Below are 20,513 nucleotides of genomic sequence, written 5' to 3' on the forward strand. Positions count from 1 at the left end.
TACTCTTTACTTAGGCGAAATGGCTGCAGTCATACAGTTTTTGCATATTTAGACAGATGTTGACATTATGCATTGGGGTGTTTCACACTCCTGTTTGACATACCAGAGAATTGCGTGATTGGTGTTTTTTTCATTCCTTTCACCAATTAGAAAAATACACACCAATTCCTACACTAGCAAAAGAACACTAACAACGTTTAAATCTTGTAACTAGCTGTACAGTATTCTGGTAAATTATACTTAATAACCAAAACCTGTAGTGTTAAGTGTATAACACAATTAATAAAATGTGCATATGTGCACACCATAAACGATAAAATATCAAAGAACACACACACAGCATAACAGTCATTTGAATTATACAACAACCTCTGTTTATTATGATTGTGATATACAGTGAACTGAGTAAAGTTTTCTTTTTTTTTCTTTTTGTAGGGAAACACCCAAGCCTTTGAACTTTTGAAGCACCAGTTGTCAGATCCAGAGATAAAGGTATTATTGAGACACTTAAACTAGCTGTCATGTATGATTTAAAAAGGTGTTAAACCCAAAAAGCATTGTACTTACCAATTGTTAGATATGTAGGTGGCTTACTGGCCTGGTCTGAAAACAGTGGGAAAAGCCTAAAAAAAGAAAAAAAAATACAGCTACCACATCTAATGATTAGTAAGTTGCAATATATTACATTTTTGGTTTAGGGTTTAACACAACTCCACCCAAGTCTCATTGCACTCATCTCTGTGCTGTGCAGTGTGTGACCTCAGACCCCTGCCTCCTGCCTCATGGTAGCTAAAAATGTCACTTTAGAAGGCTGCAGATAAACAGGTACAACTTACATAGGAGGATTTAAGTCATTCCTGTATATTACTAGGAACTAGGCCAGCAATGGGCAAACTACGGCGCGCGGGCCGTGTATGGCCCGGCGGACCTTTTAATCTGGCCCGCGGAGCTAGGCTCCCGCTAGGCTCCTCTCACAGTTCGCCCTGAAGACCGGTGTGGCATGAAAATCTGTCTCCTATGAGGATCTGTCCCCCTCGACGTATCTGCGCATGTGCCGGAGATCGCCGATCGGCTGCTATTGCCTGAAACTGGCACATGCGCAGATACGTCGAGGGGGACAGATCCTCATAGGAGACAGATTTTCATGCTACACCGGAACGGAGCGGGAACACGGCGAGGGGAACGCGCGGAGCAAAGGTAAGTGAATTGACACAGGGGGGACTTGGGGACTTAATATGGGGGATGAATTACTATAGGTGGGATGAATTACTATATGGGGGATGAATTACTATATGGGGGATGAATTACTATATGGGGGACGAATTACTATATGGGGAACGAATTACTATATGGGGGACGAATTACTATATGGGGGACGAATTACTATATGGGGGACGAATTACTATATGGGGGACGGATTACTATATGGGGGATGAATTACTATATGGGGGATGAATTACTATGGGGGATGAATTACTATATGGGGGACGAATTACTATATGGGGGGTGAATTACTATGGGGGATGAATTACTATATGGGGGATGAATTACTATGGGGGATGAATTACTATGCTTACTATGGGGGAATATTACTATACTTACTATGGATGACACATACACATCATTCATCTACTCTTGGTCCGGCCCTCGGGTCCAATATATGAACCCATTGCGGCCCTCAAGTCAAAAAGTTTTCCCACCCCTGAACTAGGCAGTGGGCTTATGTAAAAGTTTATTATCACTTTAAGCTGCAGATCCTGCATAATACTTTACTGAAGATGTAATGGCTTTCGGTTCATTTAATATACAATGTTTACCTTTTCAGGAGAGTAAATGGATTGTTATAAATATGTAGCAATGTTCAATTGTAATGACATGAACTGCCATGGATGCTGCTTTTGGATCAGCCTGGTGGTTGTGCCCACAACATGCCCTTTAACCAGTGACCTGGTCATACTGTCCAGGGTGGGATTGATGTGGTGGGTCTATCTAGCCTGTCTTGGTTGCTGTGTGTGTGGCAGGTAGGTTTCTATATGTGCTGCATCGCCTCCCTTGGGAGGCTGATCTGCAAGTTTTTGCCCATCTAGTTACTGTTACCCAACGTAGCTGCTGGACACGACCGGATGTCTAGGAGCATGTCTGGGCTGAAGATGTGAAGTCAACACATCACCTTGGGTCAGAGAACGTTGAAATGGGCAAGGGGAAACTTCCAGGAGCTCTGCCCTTAGTAGGGAGGCCTCAGATAGTGATGTGATGTTGTCATCGTGTCATGTCCAAAAGTGCTGCACTTTCGGCAGGGGATATTAACCCCTTGACGCCGACTGCACGCAAATTAGCAGCCTCACAGAACTGGGCTTTTTTCAGCAGGGCTGCTAATTTGAGTACCTGTCTTTCTGCTGTGAACGAGCTGCATGATGCACTCCTAGCACAAAGACCTGGGTGTCACTGAGAGCTACCTATTCCGGGTCACCTGATCATTGTGACAGCCTCTGATTGGCTATCACAGTGATCAGTCACTGTGAAGCCTGCCCACCCCCCCCTTGTTTTCTTTTGCTGAATGGAGGAGAGAGATACATTGTATCTCCCTCTGTCCTTTCAGAGGGAAAAAAAAGTGAGAGTAAAAAATAAAATAAATGAATAGATAAAAATAATAATGAAAAAAATAAACAAAAATATCTAGATCAAGGTTTGATCTAGATCAAGGTTTGATCTAGCTCTGTGCCAGGGTAGTGTTTTAGTCAGGGTCAGGTTTTTTTTTTTGGTCAGATTTTTTTTAAAATTCGTATCAGTTTCAGTTAGTGGCAGAATAAAACAAAAAACAAATTGCGCACTATTATTTCTGGGCTGTACTAGGGGTTTAAGCAACAAACTATCATACACATATATGGTGTTGCGATTGTCAGGAACAGGAGAAATTATTTTTGGTTGTTGTTTGGTGGAAGGTTACGGTAGTACCAATAAATATACAGCTAAAGTTAAAAAAGGTGTTTTTTTTTTTTTTTTTTTTTTTACTATTTGGTGCCATTTACCACCAAATGAAAGCCCAATTTGTCCTGAAAAAATGGATGGACCCATTCTCTGCTCTCTATTCTGATGGCTAGTGAGGTGAGGATATCTCACTAGGTGAAAAATATTTAAATCTAAAGGTAAGAAAATCAGTTTTTGGGAATTGCGTAGAAAGATATAAAAACAAAGAAGCTGCTGACACCTGACTAGACTAGAATGGATGAAACATAAGTAGATAAGCTGGTGTAGCGCTAATACCATGTGAAAATATAATATAGAGACTCAATATTAAATGGGTGAATACATAAATTATATGAATAAATATATAGGTGTACAGTGGTGCACCTAATGTGTAGCCCAAAAACATGCCATCAAGAATGTGACTAAATATAAGTGATAGGTGTTATAAGTGAAACAAATATTAACCAAATATAAATGCATGTGATCATATATAACTGTGATGAATCAATCTTCGACCGTGAAAATAAATACGTGCTCAAGTGCATCAGACCATCTGTCACCGTCTAGCGTGCATGCTTACCTCCATTCTTTGACCCTCAAGGAGTCATAAGGCATAACGAATCACCAGTTAGGCTGGCCATACATTATACAATTATCTGCAGATTTTCTGCCCAATTTCCTTTAGATTTACCTTCAACTATGTAGTGCAAGGGCCTGCCTAATTGGATACAACAAAGTGTTGTTTAGGTTTGTCCTCCTATTATATGGTTTTTGGTAAATCTAAACCAAAAATCTGCAGATAATTGTATAATGTATGGCCAGCCTTAGTCCCAGGTGGGATGAATTTCACTCTCTGGATGGATACAGGATTAGCTTCCACACAGCTCACGGTTAATCAACCATTACAATGGTAAGGCAGCTTTACAAAACTCCTGTACTCTCCCAAACGCTCATAAACAGGGAATCAGAGAAAAAGCCACAATAGTGTAATAGAGTACTCTATCACATTATGGTGGCTTTTTCTTTGATTCCTCACAGTTATACATTTGGGACCTTGCGCTATATGATTTATGAATATTTATTTATGATCACATGTATTTATATCTGGTTTAATACCCATTTAATATCGAGTCCTTTATTTCTATTTTTTATGTCTATTATTACATGGTATTAGCGCTACACCACCTTATCTACTAATATTAAAGGATAAGTTCTCCTTTTCCACAAAAAATAATAAATACACTTTTTTTGCAGGTAGAAAAAAGTGTTATTTCTATTTTTGTTGTTTTAGGAGCATGTAAAGCATTGCACCAGCGATCAGTAGATCATTGCCATGCAGGTCTCCTGCAGACTGGCCATGTAATCAATCTCCTTGTATGAGCAGATGGTTTTACACTGACCGCAAGAATGAATGAACTGCCATGGCTCTCAACAGCACTGGGGAATATGAGGGAGAGGGGTCTGAAGCTGAACATGTTGTATGCTACACCCTAAATAGGGATGTACAGTAACATGTTAAGAAATGCAAACTTATCCTTTAAATCACCAAGTGTACTTGGTGCACCTTTTATGGGCAGATCCAGTTAAAGGCCAATTTAACCTAACACTTTTGCTGTCTGAATATCCAGGTAAAGATATATATTTATCTATGTAGAATGATTATTATGTACAGTATATTGAGTGGAATAAGGCAGTGATGATTCTGACACTGTTGTGGTTACAGATGCACTGATATTATCATGCTATCCTTTCCCCATCTATTTGGTCATATAACCTATTCTGATGATATTTTTTTAACCGGTTCCCAACCGCGCTATAGCCAAAAGATGGCTACAGCGCAGTTGTCCAGTTCTGGGAGGAGAACGTCCATGGACGTCCTTCCAGAACGTTCCCCCAACGGTGCGCATCCCGGCGCTGTTGGTGATCTCTGTGTCCAATGGACACAGCTGATCACATGATTAGGTAAAGAGCCATTCACAGCGGCCAGAAAGCAGAGACCCTAGAGTATAAAATGGTGGTAGTTCCAATGTTTTATGTCGCATGATTTTATCTGCCCGGGACCCAGAACTATATGTTCCAGGCGTCGGGCGATAGGAATCCAATCTCCCTGAATTGGAAGAAGGCAGTGAAAATATTAAGGTATCTCTAAGCTATTAGAACATCTCAACCATAGTATCTCAGTATTTGGCTCATCAGCCGGGTCCAACCTGCTATCCAATCACTGCTAACACCACCAGAGTATATCATGTTAAAGGCTGCTAGTGCGACATTCATGGAGGTCTGGCTGTGATCCACAGAATCTTCACTACTGCACAGTATCCCAAAGTTAAATAGCGGGACATGCAAACGTGCATGTACTCCGATATGACACCAGGACTCCAGAACACAAGGGGGGCGTGTCCCCTTCCACCAACACATTTCACCACATCCGCTGACCGAGGCTTCCTCAGGGCTATCCTTAAGGGATATTTTACCTTGGTGTACAGTGCGGGCATCCTTTTCTGACAGTGATGTATGGTAAAACTCACATACTAGGGGGGATTTTTAATCCTATAGATTATTAAACATCTGTAAGACTTCATATATATCTCTCTTCTAGAATGTTAACTTACATCTACTACTTCCCAACCCCTCTTATGTGAGAGCCATACTAAACTGTCCATATGTTACCCTTAATCACACTCTTAAAAGAATGGCTGTAAAGATAATTCATTGTTAAATCCTATAGGTGACATACATTCACCAGCTACTTTATTAGGTGCAGGTTTAACTGCTTGGTAACACAAATTGCTAATCAGCCAATCACATGACAGCAATTCAATGCATTTAGGCATGTTGACATTGTAATATGGTTGTCCTATCTTGTTGTAAAGCTTAAATCCAGCTTTTCTCTAAAATTGATTTAGGATATCCACTTGTTCTGAACCTTGCCTTCAATTTTGAACTCTCAGTATGGTAGTCTTCTAAAGTGCAGTTTCTGCTGATCATTAGGAACTGCCTGTTTGGAATTTCTTTTATCAATGAGCATGGGTGATGGCTGGTGGGTACTAGGGGCAGGTTTGAGTTGACTAGCATTCAGAAACTGAGTAGGTGGAGAGGATTTTTTCCAACACATGTTGATGGCCTTTATGGCATAAAACAGAAGTAGGCTAAGGACTGTCCTTGCTGCCACTGTATTGGCCAGTTCTTCTACCAAGCCCAACAGGCAGTACCTAGGCATGAGGGGAATCTGAATTTGTGTCATGGAAGTAATGATTCAAAGCACACTTTTCCAATGCAAAACAATGGCAGGGCATGTCCTGAAAATATGAAAAAGGGGTTGGGGGCGGAACTGGGTTAGAAATAAGTTTTATGGTGTTGTACACATGACAGAATATACACTATATTGCCAAAATTATTGGGGCACCCCTCAAAATCATTGGATTCAGATGTTTCAATCGCTTCCATGGCCACAGGTGTATAAAATCAAGCACCTAAGCATGCAGACTGCTTCATACAAACATTTGTAAAAGAATGGGTCACTCTTCCGAGCTCAGTGAATTCAAGCGTGGTATCGTGATAGGTTGCCACCTGTACAATAAGTCCATCCGTGAAATTTCCTTGCTACCAAATATTCCATGGTCAACTGTTAGTGGTATAACAAAGTAGAAGCAACTGGGAACAGCAGCAACTCAGCCACAAAGTAGTAGGCCATGTAAAATGACAGCGGGATCAGCGCATGCTGAAGCACAGAAGTCACCGTCTGCAGATTCAATAGCTAAACACCTCCAAACTTCTTGTGGCCTTCAGATTAGCGCAACAGTGCATAGAGAACTTTATGGAATGGATTTCTGATGCACAACAGCTGCATCCAAGCCATGCATCACCAAGTGCAATGCAAAGCATCGGATGCAGTAGTGTGCTTTATACCACCACTGGACTCTAGATTCTAGGTTGCCAGGAGAACGGTACTTGCCTGACTGCATTGTACCAAATGGAAAATTTGGTGGAGGGGGGATTATGGGATGGGGTTTATTGCCAGGGATTGGGCTTGGCCCCTTAGTTTCAGTTAAGGCGTCAGCATACCAAGAGATTTTGGACAATTTCATGCTCCCAACTTTGTGGGAACAGTTTCATGTTCCAGCATGAGTGCACACCAGTACACAAATCAAGGTCCATAAAGATATGGATGAGCGAGTTTGGGGTGTAGGAACTTGACTGGCCTGCACAGAGTCCTGACCTCAACCCGATAAATCACCTTTGGGATGAATTAGAACGGAGATTGCGAGTCAGGCCTTCTTGTCTAACATCGTTGTCTGACCTCCCAAATGTGCTTTTTGAAGAATGGTCAGTCGTTTACAGAGGCGCACTCCTAAACTTTGTGGACAGCTTTCCTAGAAGAGTTAAAGCTTTTATAGCAGCAAAGTGTGGCCAACTCAATATTGAACCCTACGGACTAAGACTGGGATGCCATTTAAGTGTTACTAAACCCAGGAACCTGCATTCACTATATCATCTGGTCTTCCACAGTACACTAAACATGGAAATGCAATTGTTTTAGTAAATATAAACTGCTAAATACCTTTTCTCATCTGATGTTAGAGCAGTCGTGGCTTCTATCAGTGTTCAGCCAAGCACTAGCTAAAGCTTGTAGGATCAGTTTCTTTCTGCTCTAGGAGGCTGCAGAATCCCTGACCTCTGTCTGACCAGTGCTGATTGGCCCTGTGTTGATCACCTGCACTCTCCCAGGAAAAAAAAAAAAACATTATCAATACACACCAAACTGAGCATGTGCAGAATGCCTATGGTTCAGTCTGTCTTCTCAGGAGATAAGAGGTGGTTGCTTAAACAAGGGGAGGAACAGAGCAATCAGGATCAAACTGCCTTTTTAGACAATGCAGAGGATTAACCCCTTAGGTTCCACAGTGAGTATAACAAGCATGCTTTACTGCATATACAGGCTGATGTTATTGTTGTGGGTTTAGTAACACCCATGTCTATGTAAAGGCATGCGTCCCAATAGTTTTGGCAATATAATGCATATATGGTATATATTTATTTTATGTAAATACATGTAGTTATGATTGTAATGGTTGTGTGTACTGTTCACATGAATAGCTGTGTGTATAGCAGCCATTTTGTTCATGTCACAAGTCTCCTATGCCATGTTGTCATAAGAAGATAGAGCAACAGTGTCTTTTCCCCCTTCCTTCAGTTTATACAATACATAAACTTTTAGCCGATGCCCGAACCTCCTTTATCAGATCCTTGAGGGGACAGAGGCAGATCCTCCTGCCTACTTTCCCGAATCCACACTTCAGTCTGCGAACCTCAATAAAAACATCAGACTCCACAAGCCTGAGTTACCAAAGTTTTAACAGTCATAAATTGCTCAGCTAGGGGAATGGCCAATACACATTCATGATAGATTGGTTATCAGCCAAAACTCTTAAAACTTAAGAATATTTCATAACTCACAAAATAACAGCACAGCCAGAATATAGACATATTTACCTCCCTCAGTTAATTTTGTATCTTTTTGAGCCCATACATCGTTAACCTAGAAGTACCAGTAACAAAACTAGCCCAATTCCTCTCCTAGGCAAACTGGACATCTGAAACCTATAATTTCACACTGGACAATAATATGGACATTAGCAGTCTGGTAGGTATTCAGAGGTATGAATGCAGTTGGGAAAATGTTTATTTGATCTTTGTTTGTCCACTTACAAAGAAGTGAAGGGTCTATAATTTTTATTGTAGGTGTAGTTTAAATGATAGGCAGAATATTAACCAAAAATCCAAGAAAAACACGATGCAAATCTTATAAATTGAGTTGCAGTTAAGTAAGTAAAATAAGTATGTGATCCCCAAGCAAAACATGATTTGGTATGTTAAATATCGTGACACTTATGTTAATTAAGTGTCTTTCTTGGGCGTTTGAGGTAAAGTGTTCTATTGCCAGGCTGATTTAAAACAGTGTGACTTTTATTTAATTCACACTTGGCAACATAAAATGAATACAAAAGATAAAATACAGAGTAAAATATAACAAAAGTTGTAGCTTATAGAAATGAAATAAGCTTTGAAAAGTATCAAGCTTCTTCCCTGTTCTATGGTAAATGAAAAGTGTTTCAGTCTTGTCAGGGAAGACAACAGCTGTATGAAGGCTTTGTAGGCCTTAAGAAAACAAATGTCAGTGTGTGTCAGCTTCAGTGTGTATGGGTATGTGTGTGTGTTCTATGTGACTTGAGTGCATCTTATATACGCTTTCAAAGGACCAAAAGGAGTCAGCCCATATACAGCTATTTCTTAATTTAGTGTGAACTAAATATGTAATAGCCATATTTGTAAGTGTTCTAAACATGATTCTTAGTGTGACGTTATCTGCAAAACTCTTTTAGTCAACAGAAATATATAATACTGTTACGATAGACTGTTATGTGATCTTCACATGCTATAGCTTCACATAACTTCATTCTTTTAAAACAGGTTCAACTTTCAGCATAAGGACAATGATCACATAAATGCATAAACATAACCAGCAATAATTGAGACTATACTACCACACACTATTTTTAACTAATTAGTCAATTAACTATATGAACTATCTAACTATATTATAGATAAGAAATTATTTTCTTTATAAAATACATATTACTATACTTTCTTTGCTCTTTACTGCATTCCAAGTGATCTATTCTTAAGATGAGAAGCCTATGACCTACTGACCTCTTAGCCCAGAATATACCATGGTATATCTGAACACCTGTTTTTAAAGCCATTCACACACACGCAAGGTTTAAATTTACACTAGCAAATGCTGAATTTCATTGACACTTAGGGGAGTCAGAAATATAAAGAATACAGACGTCTGTTTTAAGCTAAATTAATTATATTCTACATGATACTTGGTGGAGAAACCCTTGTTGGCAAGCACAGAGGTAAGATGTTTCTTGTAGTTGGTTACCAGATTTACACACATCTCAGGAGGGATTTTGGTCCACTCTTCTTTACAGATATTCTCTAAATCCTTAAGGTTTCTTGACTGTTGCTTGGTACTTCGAAATTTCAGCTGCCTCAATACATTTTCTGTAGGATTAAGGTCTGGAGACTGGCTAGGCCACTCCATGACCTTAATGTGCTTCTTGGGACACCCCTTTTGTTGCCTTGGCGGTATGTTTTGGATCATTGTCATGCCATCATCAGAGTTCTGGCTGAGGGTAGAAGGTTTTCATCCAAGATTTTTCAATGCATGCCCTTGTCCATTGGCCCCTCAATGCAGCAAAGTTAGCCTGTACCTTTAGCAGAGAAACAGCCCCAAAGCATAATGTTTCCACCTCCGTGCTTGACTTTAGGGATGGTATTCTTAGGGTCCTAGTCAGCATTTTTCTTCCTCCAAACACAGCGAGTCATTTTTCCCCATTGTATCATTTTTATCCATTGAAAACTGTATCTGGGACTTGGTCATAAAAGTGGTGACATCCCAGCAACCACTCCTTAGAGCGGATGATTGGTCAGATGGTCTTTGTCAACACCCCGTTGATGTGACAAAAAAATGGAATGCAACCACAATTTGACAGCTTTTGCTTAACATCAAACCACGGAACAACTGTCAAGTCGTCTGAGAGCCAATGTACCGTCTTGCTTGATCAAATGAAATCTAAATCCAGGACTTGCACATATTCATTTTTCACCCCTTTATCTTTCTGTTGCTCGTTGTCTCTTTGTAAATAAGTAGATATTACTTTGTAATATCTTAGTTTTTTTGTAAGTATTTTATTTGCACCAATTTGGCCTTTTCATTGTGTTTCCCTATTTTGAAAAGTGTTGCAACTGTCGCTAACGCAAACGAAAAGAATCCCTGTCTCTTGAAGAGTGCTACTGTAATGATAAATCTCTCTATATACCTGTCTGTGCTGACAGTTTGTGTACAGACGCTTATTTTTCACAATTGTTGCTGATCTTGTGATAGTTTTCGACACTTCGGTAAAAGTCGGTGTTGGCAGTTTAGAGTTTTAATTGCTTAGTTAACTAAACCCAACAATTGCTCTTAGTCTTTTGGCACCTAGATTGTGGTCCCGCAAGCTGGAAAATGTTTGTGTTGTGTGGGGTTGAGGGTGCCATTGTTGTCTAAGTGACAGTGTGGTGTGAGGTTGACCAGTCTCTTGTCATAAGTCGGTGAAAAGGGTGGTGGTTGGACACCCACTTTTTGTCACAAGGATAGAATAAAAAAACCCCCAAAGAATTTGTCACTGAACATGTGCATGCATCTCCAACTAGCTGGGGAGATAGTTGGACTCATCCTATGCAACCTATACAGGATGAAGTAGGGCCTGGTGCAGGATTTTACATTTAATTCACTTTTTCCTGGCAGACACTAAGTAAGTGAAGGGAAATCCCGTATCTCAAACCAGTCCTCTTTATCCAAAGTAGAGATATTGGACCTCCACTTCTCTTTTTAATTAGGACTGCTCAGAAGATATTTATATTGAGCATGGACTCAATTTCCGAGTAAGAGATGGTAATCTGAAAACCTGTAGGTAATAAAATAATAATACAGGGGCAGCCTAATTTTGGAGCAGAGGATGTGGAATGGAAAAAGGGAGTGATCTCCATCTATTTGTTCTAAGGTTTTGATTTTATCAGGCAAGGGGGTAAGCGCATAAAAGTGAGAAAGGGAGGGATTGAGCCAAAGGGCAGTGTGTGGTGATAAGGTGATGGAGAGAATTGACTCCAATTGGAGACTTTTCCTCCGGGCCCTTAAAGTAGTAAGCATGGATGGGATTAAATTATAAAGGAGCATTGGGACCCCTAAACAGACACTGAAGGGCTCCCAATGATTGCAGAATCACTGCTTCTAACACTGTGGAAGATCTACAGTAGGAAGGTGAGCCTGCAACCACCAGTGTGCTGTTACCAATTGGGAGGCTAAAAAGTACAACATTCGGGTATAGCCAATCCACCTTGAGAGGTCGGCCTGGTAAGGGTGGTGAATTTATATCTAGGCGTCTGGGAGCTCCAATGGACGGACGTAAATAGTTGATTGAGTATAGTGAAAAAAGCTTTAGGAAGCCATTGTTGGGAATCATGAAAAAGGTATGTGATTTTTGGAAGATGTTTCTTTTTGTGAAGATTAATGCCTTCAGTTTTGTCTTGACGTTAGACAAAGCAGGATGAAAATTGTGTCTTAAAATCAGAAACATGACGGGAAACAACAACCCCGAAATAAGTGAAGGTATTGCCCTCAACCTTCTATTAACTGGGAACAGTTGAGAATTATGCCAATTAATCCTCAGGCCTATAAATCAAGAGAAGGTATTCATGATTTGATGAGCCCCTTTTAGAGAGGGGTCAGCATCACATAAAAATCGCACACGAGGCTCTCTCCTCATGCCAACCCAATTTCAGGTCTCAAATCTCAGGGAAGGCCTAAAGATCCTCAGCAATCGATTCCATGGCAGGGGCAAAAAGAGGTGGAGAGAGAGGGCAGCCCTGTCTAGTATCCTTATGTAATGAGAAGGGATCCGAGACGAGGCCACGCAATTGTATCCTATAGAGAGGGTTGTTAGATAAAGTTTGCAACTATTCGATAAAGCAGAGTGGGACGCCAATCCTCCACAGCACCTCCCTCAGATATAAACACTCGACAGTACCTAAAGCTTTTTCTATATTGAGGAAAGCAACTGTGCTGGAGCCCTGGTACAAGTGGTGTGCATGTATATTAGAAAACAACTCTATTATGTATATAAAACTACCCACCAAGTGCTATACCCCAACCTCGTTAAATTAAATATATAATGCTACTACTAGGCAATAATTAGTCCAACATCAGTGAAACCCCTTTGATAGAAAATCCCACTGTCATACACGGAAAATGTCACAAAAAATATAATATAATAGTACCCAGTGTCACTTCAAAAAAAAGTCCAATAAAATATAAAAATATTATAAGTGTACACACTCCAACTTGATAGTTCTTTAGATGTTGAGCCCGTCCACTGGCTCCCACAAGGATAAAGAGTACCTAAAAAAAAAGAGAAACTCAAATAGTGTATTACCTTAATAATAACCTATAAATCATAGCAATACCACTATATAGTGTGCAAAATGCATATAGTGAAAAAAATAAACGCTGTGCAGAAAAATCGGTTATGTGCTTCACTCTGTGCATACAACGCCAGTGATCCCACCAGGTACACTTCTACTGTACAAGGCAAGTATACCCTTACCAGAAAGAATAAGAAAACATGCCTTATCAAAATAGAAGGAATCAACAGAACCACGCTTCCTCTCCTCTCCTCCACAAGCGTATCAATCACTATACCATCCCATCATGGTTATACATGAGCTTTCCCAGGAACTCTCAGGTATCCATCCAGATAATATATGAATAAGAAATATATAGTGTAATTCCGTTTAGCAGGTATAAATATAACTTTAATAAATCTGCTTATATGTCACAAGAATAAAACAAGCATTTTCACATGCCCCAACTCAGAGGGTTACCAAGCAGCTTCCAGGTGGTTTTGCATGTGGTTCCAGTCTCCAAAATGGCCGTTGCACCACTTCCGGTTCCTACTCTCGTGCTTCCGACGTCACTTCCCTTGATGCGTTTTGTCACATCCGTGACTTAGTTTTTGGAGTGACATTTTCCGTGTATGACAGTGGGATTTTCTATCAAAGGGGTTTCACTGATGTTGGATTAATTATTGCCTAGTAGCAGCATTATATATTTACTTTAACCAGGTTGGGGTATAGCACTTGGTGGGTAGTATTATATACATAATAGAGCTGTTATGTGAATATATGCACTTTCAAGGCTGAAAGTTTTTCTATTTATGATATAAGTTTAGTTTAAGTGAGTTAGGGCTAGGAGATACCGTATTTAATATTTTATTAGAAAACAAGCAACATAAATAGATGTTAGTAGACCTACTAGGCATACAGCCTGTTTGATCCATATATATCTCTGAAGTTATGACTTGGCTCAGTTTAGAGTTCTGGAGTTTTGTGCGTTTAAAGTCACAATTAAGGAGGGCTATTGGTCTGTAGGAGACACACAATGTGGGTTCTTTGGATGGTTTTGGCCACTAGGATAATAAGTGGCTCCTGCATTGAAGGTGGTAAGGAGCTGGAGTTCATTCACTGTACAATATTCAGTATACCAGAACCCTAACTTAGTAGCCGGCAGCATTACATGTGCTTTGTAAAATTATTTTGGGTAGCTGTCAGGCCCAGGGGCCTTGCCATTAGGAAATGAACCAATGGCCAATGTAACCTCCTCGGGGGTAGTTTCTTGAACAACTTGGAATGTTCAGAATCGGACTGGCCAGAGGGTCAAAAAAGGGGCCATAGACGAGGGGTGGAAGTTAAGCTCAAGTGTGGAGAAATATAAAGTGCTATAGTACTGGGTGAACTCCCCCAAAATGGTGTCCTGTGAGGAGACCATTGGGCCTACAGATTTCAGGGATTATGTTAAGAGGCCTTTTATGCTGAGCTAGCAAAGCTAAGAGTCTGCCTTTCTTGTCACCATGCTCAAAGTATTGCTTGCATTTATGGGTGTCTAACCAAGCAAACTCTGCTAAATGCATGTGCATTTCCCATCTGACCAACATAAGGTGATCAAAATTAGTCGCAGCAGGGGAAGAGGAGTACTGACCCATGCTTTTTTTTTCTACAAGTTTTTGTAGGTTGGATGTAGTCACAAATTGTTTAGACCTGAGGGTTGAGATCACTGAAATATATAAGCCTCTACTTGTCGCCTTAAAGGCATCCCAAACCATTCCAGGAGAAGAGAACCCCTCATTAATATTCCAGTTATTTTGCAAACTGGAGGATATATGTTCTTGTGAAGTGGGATGGTAAACACACTGGGGGTGCAAGCTCCTGAGAGAACTGTTGAAAGATTGTGCTCTGCTCTTTTGAAGTGCACTATATTTGTCTCTTTTCTCCTGTTAGTCTGAAGATCGCAGTCATCTACCAGCCTCTTGGACCAGTTTCATTCTTTCTTGATAACTTCTCAGCATGGCTACCGTACTTTCTCTCCTCTGAGGTGCCTGCCATCATCCTCAGTGACTTTAACATCGCAGTCAATGTTAACACCTCAGCCACTTCTCAACTGCTCAACCTAACTTCCTCTTTTAACCTAACACAATGGACACAATCAACCACACACTCTAACGGCAACACCCTTGACCTTGTATTCTCACACCTATGCACTCCCTGTAACCTCTCTAACACCCCTTTTCCTTTCTCTGATCACAACTTCCTCCCATGCCTCCAAACAGCAAACAGTTACCCGTAGAAACCTCCACCACCTCAGCCCTGACCTTCACTCTGCTACTGAGTGCCTTTATGATAAAATTGCACCCCTGTCCTGCCCAGACCTTGCCACATCTACCTACAACTATCTATCATCCTCCCTGGATGCACTTGATCCTCTCTCTACACACAGAACCAAGCCTCGCCTGTCACAACCCTGGCAAACAGATGACACCTGAAGTCTCGAGACACATCCGTGTTCTTGAGCGATCATGGTGTAAAACTAAATTTCTGCAAGACTTTACCCTCTACAAATCTGCCCTCCTCAAATACAACTCCGACCTCCACACTGCTAAACAATCCTAATACAACACTCTCATCAAAACCCTCTTATCCAAGCCTTGTCATCTCTTTTCTACCCTTAATTCCTTACTCCACCCCCCACTGCCTCCACCCACCAACTTACTTACTGCACAGGAGATTGCCATTTCAAAAACAAGATTGACACAATTCACGATGAGATCTCCAGTGTCAAGCTTCCTCCAACCAACATTCCAGGCCCAACATCACACTCAACACTCTCCACCTTCGACCCTGTTACCACCGAGGAAGATACTGAACTCCTTTCCAAGACTCACTTCAACACGTCTCCTGGGCCCTGTCTTCTCACGATTATTGTAGCCTCCTTCCTGCTCTATCCTAAACTCTATAAACCGCACCTTCAACCTCTCACTCTCTACGGGCACCTTTCCCTCTCCACTCAAACATACACTGGTTACCCCCATACTTAAAAAAAAAAAAAAAAAAAAACCCTCGCTGGACCCCACCTGTTTGAATAACTTAAGACCCACCTCCCTGCTCCCGTTTGCCTCCAAGCTTCTCGAGCGCCTTGTTCACAACCGTATGAGCTGCTACCTCACCAACAACAACCTTCTTGATCCCCTATAGTCTGGCTTCTGCCCACAGCATTCCCCTGAAACGGTCCTACTAATACTCACTAACGACCTACTAACTGCTAAAACAACCTTTCCGCTGTCTTTGACACAGTCGACCACCTGCCCCTCCTGATTAAACTGAACTCCACTAGCCTCCACGACTCTGCATTCTCCTTGTTCTCCTCTTACCTTTATCAGCGCACTTTCAGTGTCACAACTTTTCCTCTCCCTCTTTCCATTGGGGTACCTCAAGTCTCTGTCCTTGGGCCTCTCCTTTTTTCTCTCTACACCTCCTCCCTGAGCCAATTGATAACCTCCCACAGCTTCCAATACTACCTTTTATTTTGTTACACCTAGATCTATCTCTCCACTCCCTAGCTCACCCCCTCAGTCTCCTCCCGTATCACAAATCTACTAAGCGACTTATTAGCATGGATATCCCAGCACTAAATTAACCTCCCTGACAGTATTCCCGAGTGCAGCTCGGGGTAAAGTTTCAGTACCAAAAGCGGTAACCCCGAGCTACACTCGGGCTTACCATGCGGCGCTGCTCCGGCATCTGTTCTTCACTTACCTTGTCCTGCGCTCCCGCTATGTCCCTCCTGCAGTGTCCCCAGCAATGTAATCCGGCGGATGCCGGCATCTGTCATCTGGGTTCCGTCCCCTGCGAGCGTCGGGACGTACAGGGGGATGGAACGGCGGGAAATTTGAAAATGACAAAAAGTGACATTCACTAAAATGACTAAAATCACATAGTAAAACATTACTGTATCAAACCTGTGCCCTGCCTGCATTTTTACTGTTCTTTCTGCCTGGAAACTGAGAAACGTCCATGGTGTCCAAAAAGCGTCCCTTTAGGTCAAAATCGGTTTTAGACCAGCTAGAGAACAGCGATAGTAAATTAGAACTACTTGCAGAATTGAGTGATAATGATTCGTGGGGAAATTCGTCATCAGACACTGAAAACGGTTTTGCGACTTTGCTCAGTGATGTGCGAACTTGACGCTATATTTCAAATTTCAGTGTTTTTGGTTTGATTATATTATTGAATTAAATTTATTATTATATTATTTTTTATGATTATTTATTAAATTATAATTTATGATTTTGTGTTTCAAATTTTATCATAACGGGATGTTTACTAGACTCTTGTTCGGACAGATTTCAGTGAGTTATTCCTAAAATTTACAGGCCTACAATAAAAAAAATACATATTTCCATGCAAAAAAATGTACCGCTTTGAGCACAGAAATATGGACATAATCAGACCGCTAGGGAAGTTAAACGCAGTCTTTCCAAAACTGAGCTTGTAATATTTCCTCCACCCCAATTCCCTACTCATGACTTTACCAAGATCAACAGCACTACCATTGGCCCTTCCCCTCATGCCAGACTGTAATGCTAGACTCTGACCTCTCCTTTGGGCCCCACATCCAATCACTGGCTAAATCCTGCCACCTCAACCTCCACAACATTTCCAAAATCTGCCCCTTTCTGCCCAATGACACCACAAAACAACTTATCCATGCCTTGGTGTCATCCCGCCATGATTACTGAAACTCCTTCACTGGTCTACCATTATACTTTTTACCCCCCCTTCAGTCTATTATGAATGCTGTTGCTAGACTCATGCACCTTACCAACTGAGGAGTGACTGCTGCCTCTCTCTGCCAATCCCTTCATTGGCTTCCACTAACGCAACATATACCATTCAAAATACTAACCACAGCATACAAAGCTATGCTCCACACTCCCCCTAGCTACTTCTCCAACCTCATCTGCAGATATCATCCAAATCGCATGCTGTGTTTCTCCCAAGACATCTTGCTCTCTAGCTCTCTCATCGCCTCCTCCCACGCTCGCCTCCAGGACTTCTCCAGAGCCTCTCCCAACTTCTGGAACTCCCTATGTCTGGTGAGCCCTCACCCTGTCTGTCTTTAGACGATCTTAGAAAACTCACTTATTCAGGTTAGCCTACCTCACCTCCTAAGAACTGTACGTGAGCCACCTCCATCAGAACATCACCTACAGTTATCACCATTTGTACCACCTCCCCCTTCCTATTCCTTCTATACTGAAATGTATTTTAATTGTACTGTTTCCCTTTATATTCTAAACCGCTACGCAAACTGTCGGCGCTATATAAAGCCATTATAATAATAATTATTGTGCTGTCTGCAGTGTCATTTGTAGTGGCCAGTGAAGGGACAGGCCAGCGGGGAGCCTACCTCCTAAACATCACTCAGGAGAGAGGGCTTTGCGTACGCTATAATGGAGGAGATTTTAAAAGCAGAAGCAGGATTACGCCCTGGCATTAGGATTTCTCCAGTGCCAAACTTTAGTCAGGGAGGTATCTTGTGCCCAGGTGGCAAGATCACTATTGTGACCTGTAGGAGATGTAGGTCTATGAAAGACACAACTGAGACTGGGGCTTTTGGAGGGGACTGCAGGCTAGTTTCTTGCCTACTATGGCCCTGGCATTTGAGGGGGCTCTATTTTTTGGGCGGTATGTGCTTGGGGGACCTTTTTGGAGTTTTACTTTGGATTCAAGTGCATGTCCCCCCAAAACACACAGAGTCACAGAACTGGAGGACCTGGATACAGAGTTGGGGCCTGTGTGTTTAGTTTGGGTATAGACAGCCAAAACCAGCATTGACTGCTTCAATCCCCCTCCTGAACTCAGAGACTTAGCTCAGATGTTAATAAAACCAGCTCAAAACAACCTAATGCTGAGGTCTCCTGCTGTAATCTGTTTATTAACCACCTCAATACAGGGCACTTTTACTCCCTTCCTGCCCAGATGAAATTTTTGTCTTTTTTCCCCTCACAAATAGAGCTTGGTTGGTATTTAATTAGCACTGGGTTTTTGAATTTTGTGTGCTATAAATTAAAAAAGACCAAAAAATTTGATGAAAAAAATTCATTTTTCTTCATTGCTGTTATAAAATTTTGCAAGTAATTTTTCTTCATAAATTTGGGCCAAAATGTATACTGCTATATTGCTTTGGTAAAAATAGTCCCAATTGGTGTGTACAATTCGGTCTGTGTGAATGACTCCACAAGCTATTGTAACAATCATTGAAAATTGATCACACCTGACCAAACCTGATGTACTGATGGCCTATCTCATTACTTGAGACACTGACAAGCCAGGACAGTACAAATACCCCCAAAATTACCCTTTTTTAGGAAGTTGACATTCCAAGGTATTTAGTAAGACATATGGTGAGTTTTTTGAACCTGTAATTTTTTCCCACAAATTTTTGGAAAATTAAAGTAAATAAAATTTTTTTTTTTTCACACAATTGTTGTATTAACAGGTTATTCCTCTCATACAGCATATGCATACATGCAGATTCACCCCAAAACACATTCTGCTGCACCTCCTGAGTATATACCACATGTTTAAGACTTTTCCACAGGCTGGTCACATACAGAGGCCCAACACCCAAGTAGTACCTACAGTTCTGGAGGCATAAATTACATATCTCTTTATCTGACTACCTATCACATTTTGAAGGCCCTTGAGCACCAGGTAAATGGAATTACCCGCAAAATTACCCCATTTTGGAAGGCACAACACCCCCAATGTATATTCTGTGAGGCATAATGAGTCTTTTGAACATGTCCTTTTTTTTCCACAAGTTTTTGGAAAATATGGAAAGAAAATGCAAATGTATTTTTTTTTAACACACAGTTGTCCATATATAAGATATTTCTATCACATAGCATGCACAGTGAAGTAAATAAGTATTTGATCCCCTGCTGATTTTGAATGTTTGCCCACTCACAAAAAAATGATCAGTCTAAAAATCGCCAGATGAATAGACTGGCATATGATGCATAGGTTGGGTAGGTCAGTAGGCATGGACTTAATTTTTTTGTCAGTGCCATGTTCAGAGTAAGCCCAAGAAAAATTTTAAATTCCTCCACGGTGAGGAGTTTCCACACAAATAGGCAGGAATATGAGGAATTGGGATTGCTGGCTATACAGGTGAAACTCGAAAAATTAGAATATCGTGCAAAAGTTCATTTATTTCAGTAATGCAACTTAAAAGGTGAAACTAATATATGAGAGAGACTCATTACATGCAAAGCAAGATAGTTCAAGCCGTGATTTGTCGTCATTGTGATGATTATGGCTTACAGCTCGTGAAAACCCCAAATCCTCAATCTCAGAAAATTAGAATATTACATGCAATCAATATAACTAAGAATTGTACATAGAACAATATCGGACCTCTGAAAAGTATAAGCATGCATATGTACTCAGTACTTGCTTTGGGCCCCTTTTGCAGCAATTACTGCCTCAATGCGGCGTGGCATGGAAGCTATCAGCCTGTGGCACTGCTGAGGTGTTATGGAAGA

The 20,513-nt window shown here is 41.1% G+C and overlaps 1 protein-coding gene across 1 annotated transcript in view; it reads left to right on the forward strand.

Moving 5' to 3' along the window:
• The window catches only part of RRN3 (RNA polymerase I transcription factor RRN3), a 600,941-nt gene that overhangs the window by 97,709 nt on the left and 482,719 nt on the right, over positions 1-20,513 (forward strand). The window contains exon 3 of the mRNA XM_089657080.1: positions 436-492. Within this exon, the coding sequence (XP_089513206.1) occupies positions 436-492 (57 nt within the window). The remainder of the gene's footprint in view (positions 1-435; positions 493-20,513) is intronic.

This window comes from Staurois parvus, unplaced genomic scaffold, assembly GCF_062004578.1.
Source record: "Staurois parvus isolate SC_StPar_1 unplaced genomic scaffold, SC_StPar_1.0 ptg000962l, whole genome shotgun sequence".
Taxonomy (NCBI): domain Eukaryota; kingdom Metazoa; phylum Chordata; class Amphibia; order Anura; family Ranidae; genus Staurois; species Staurois parvus.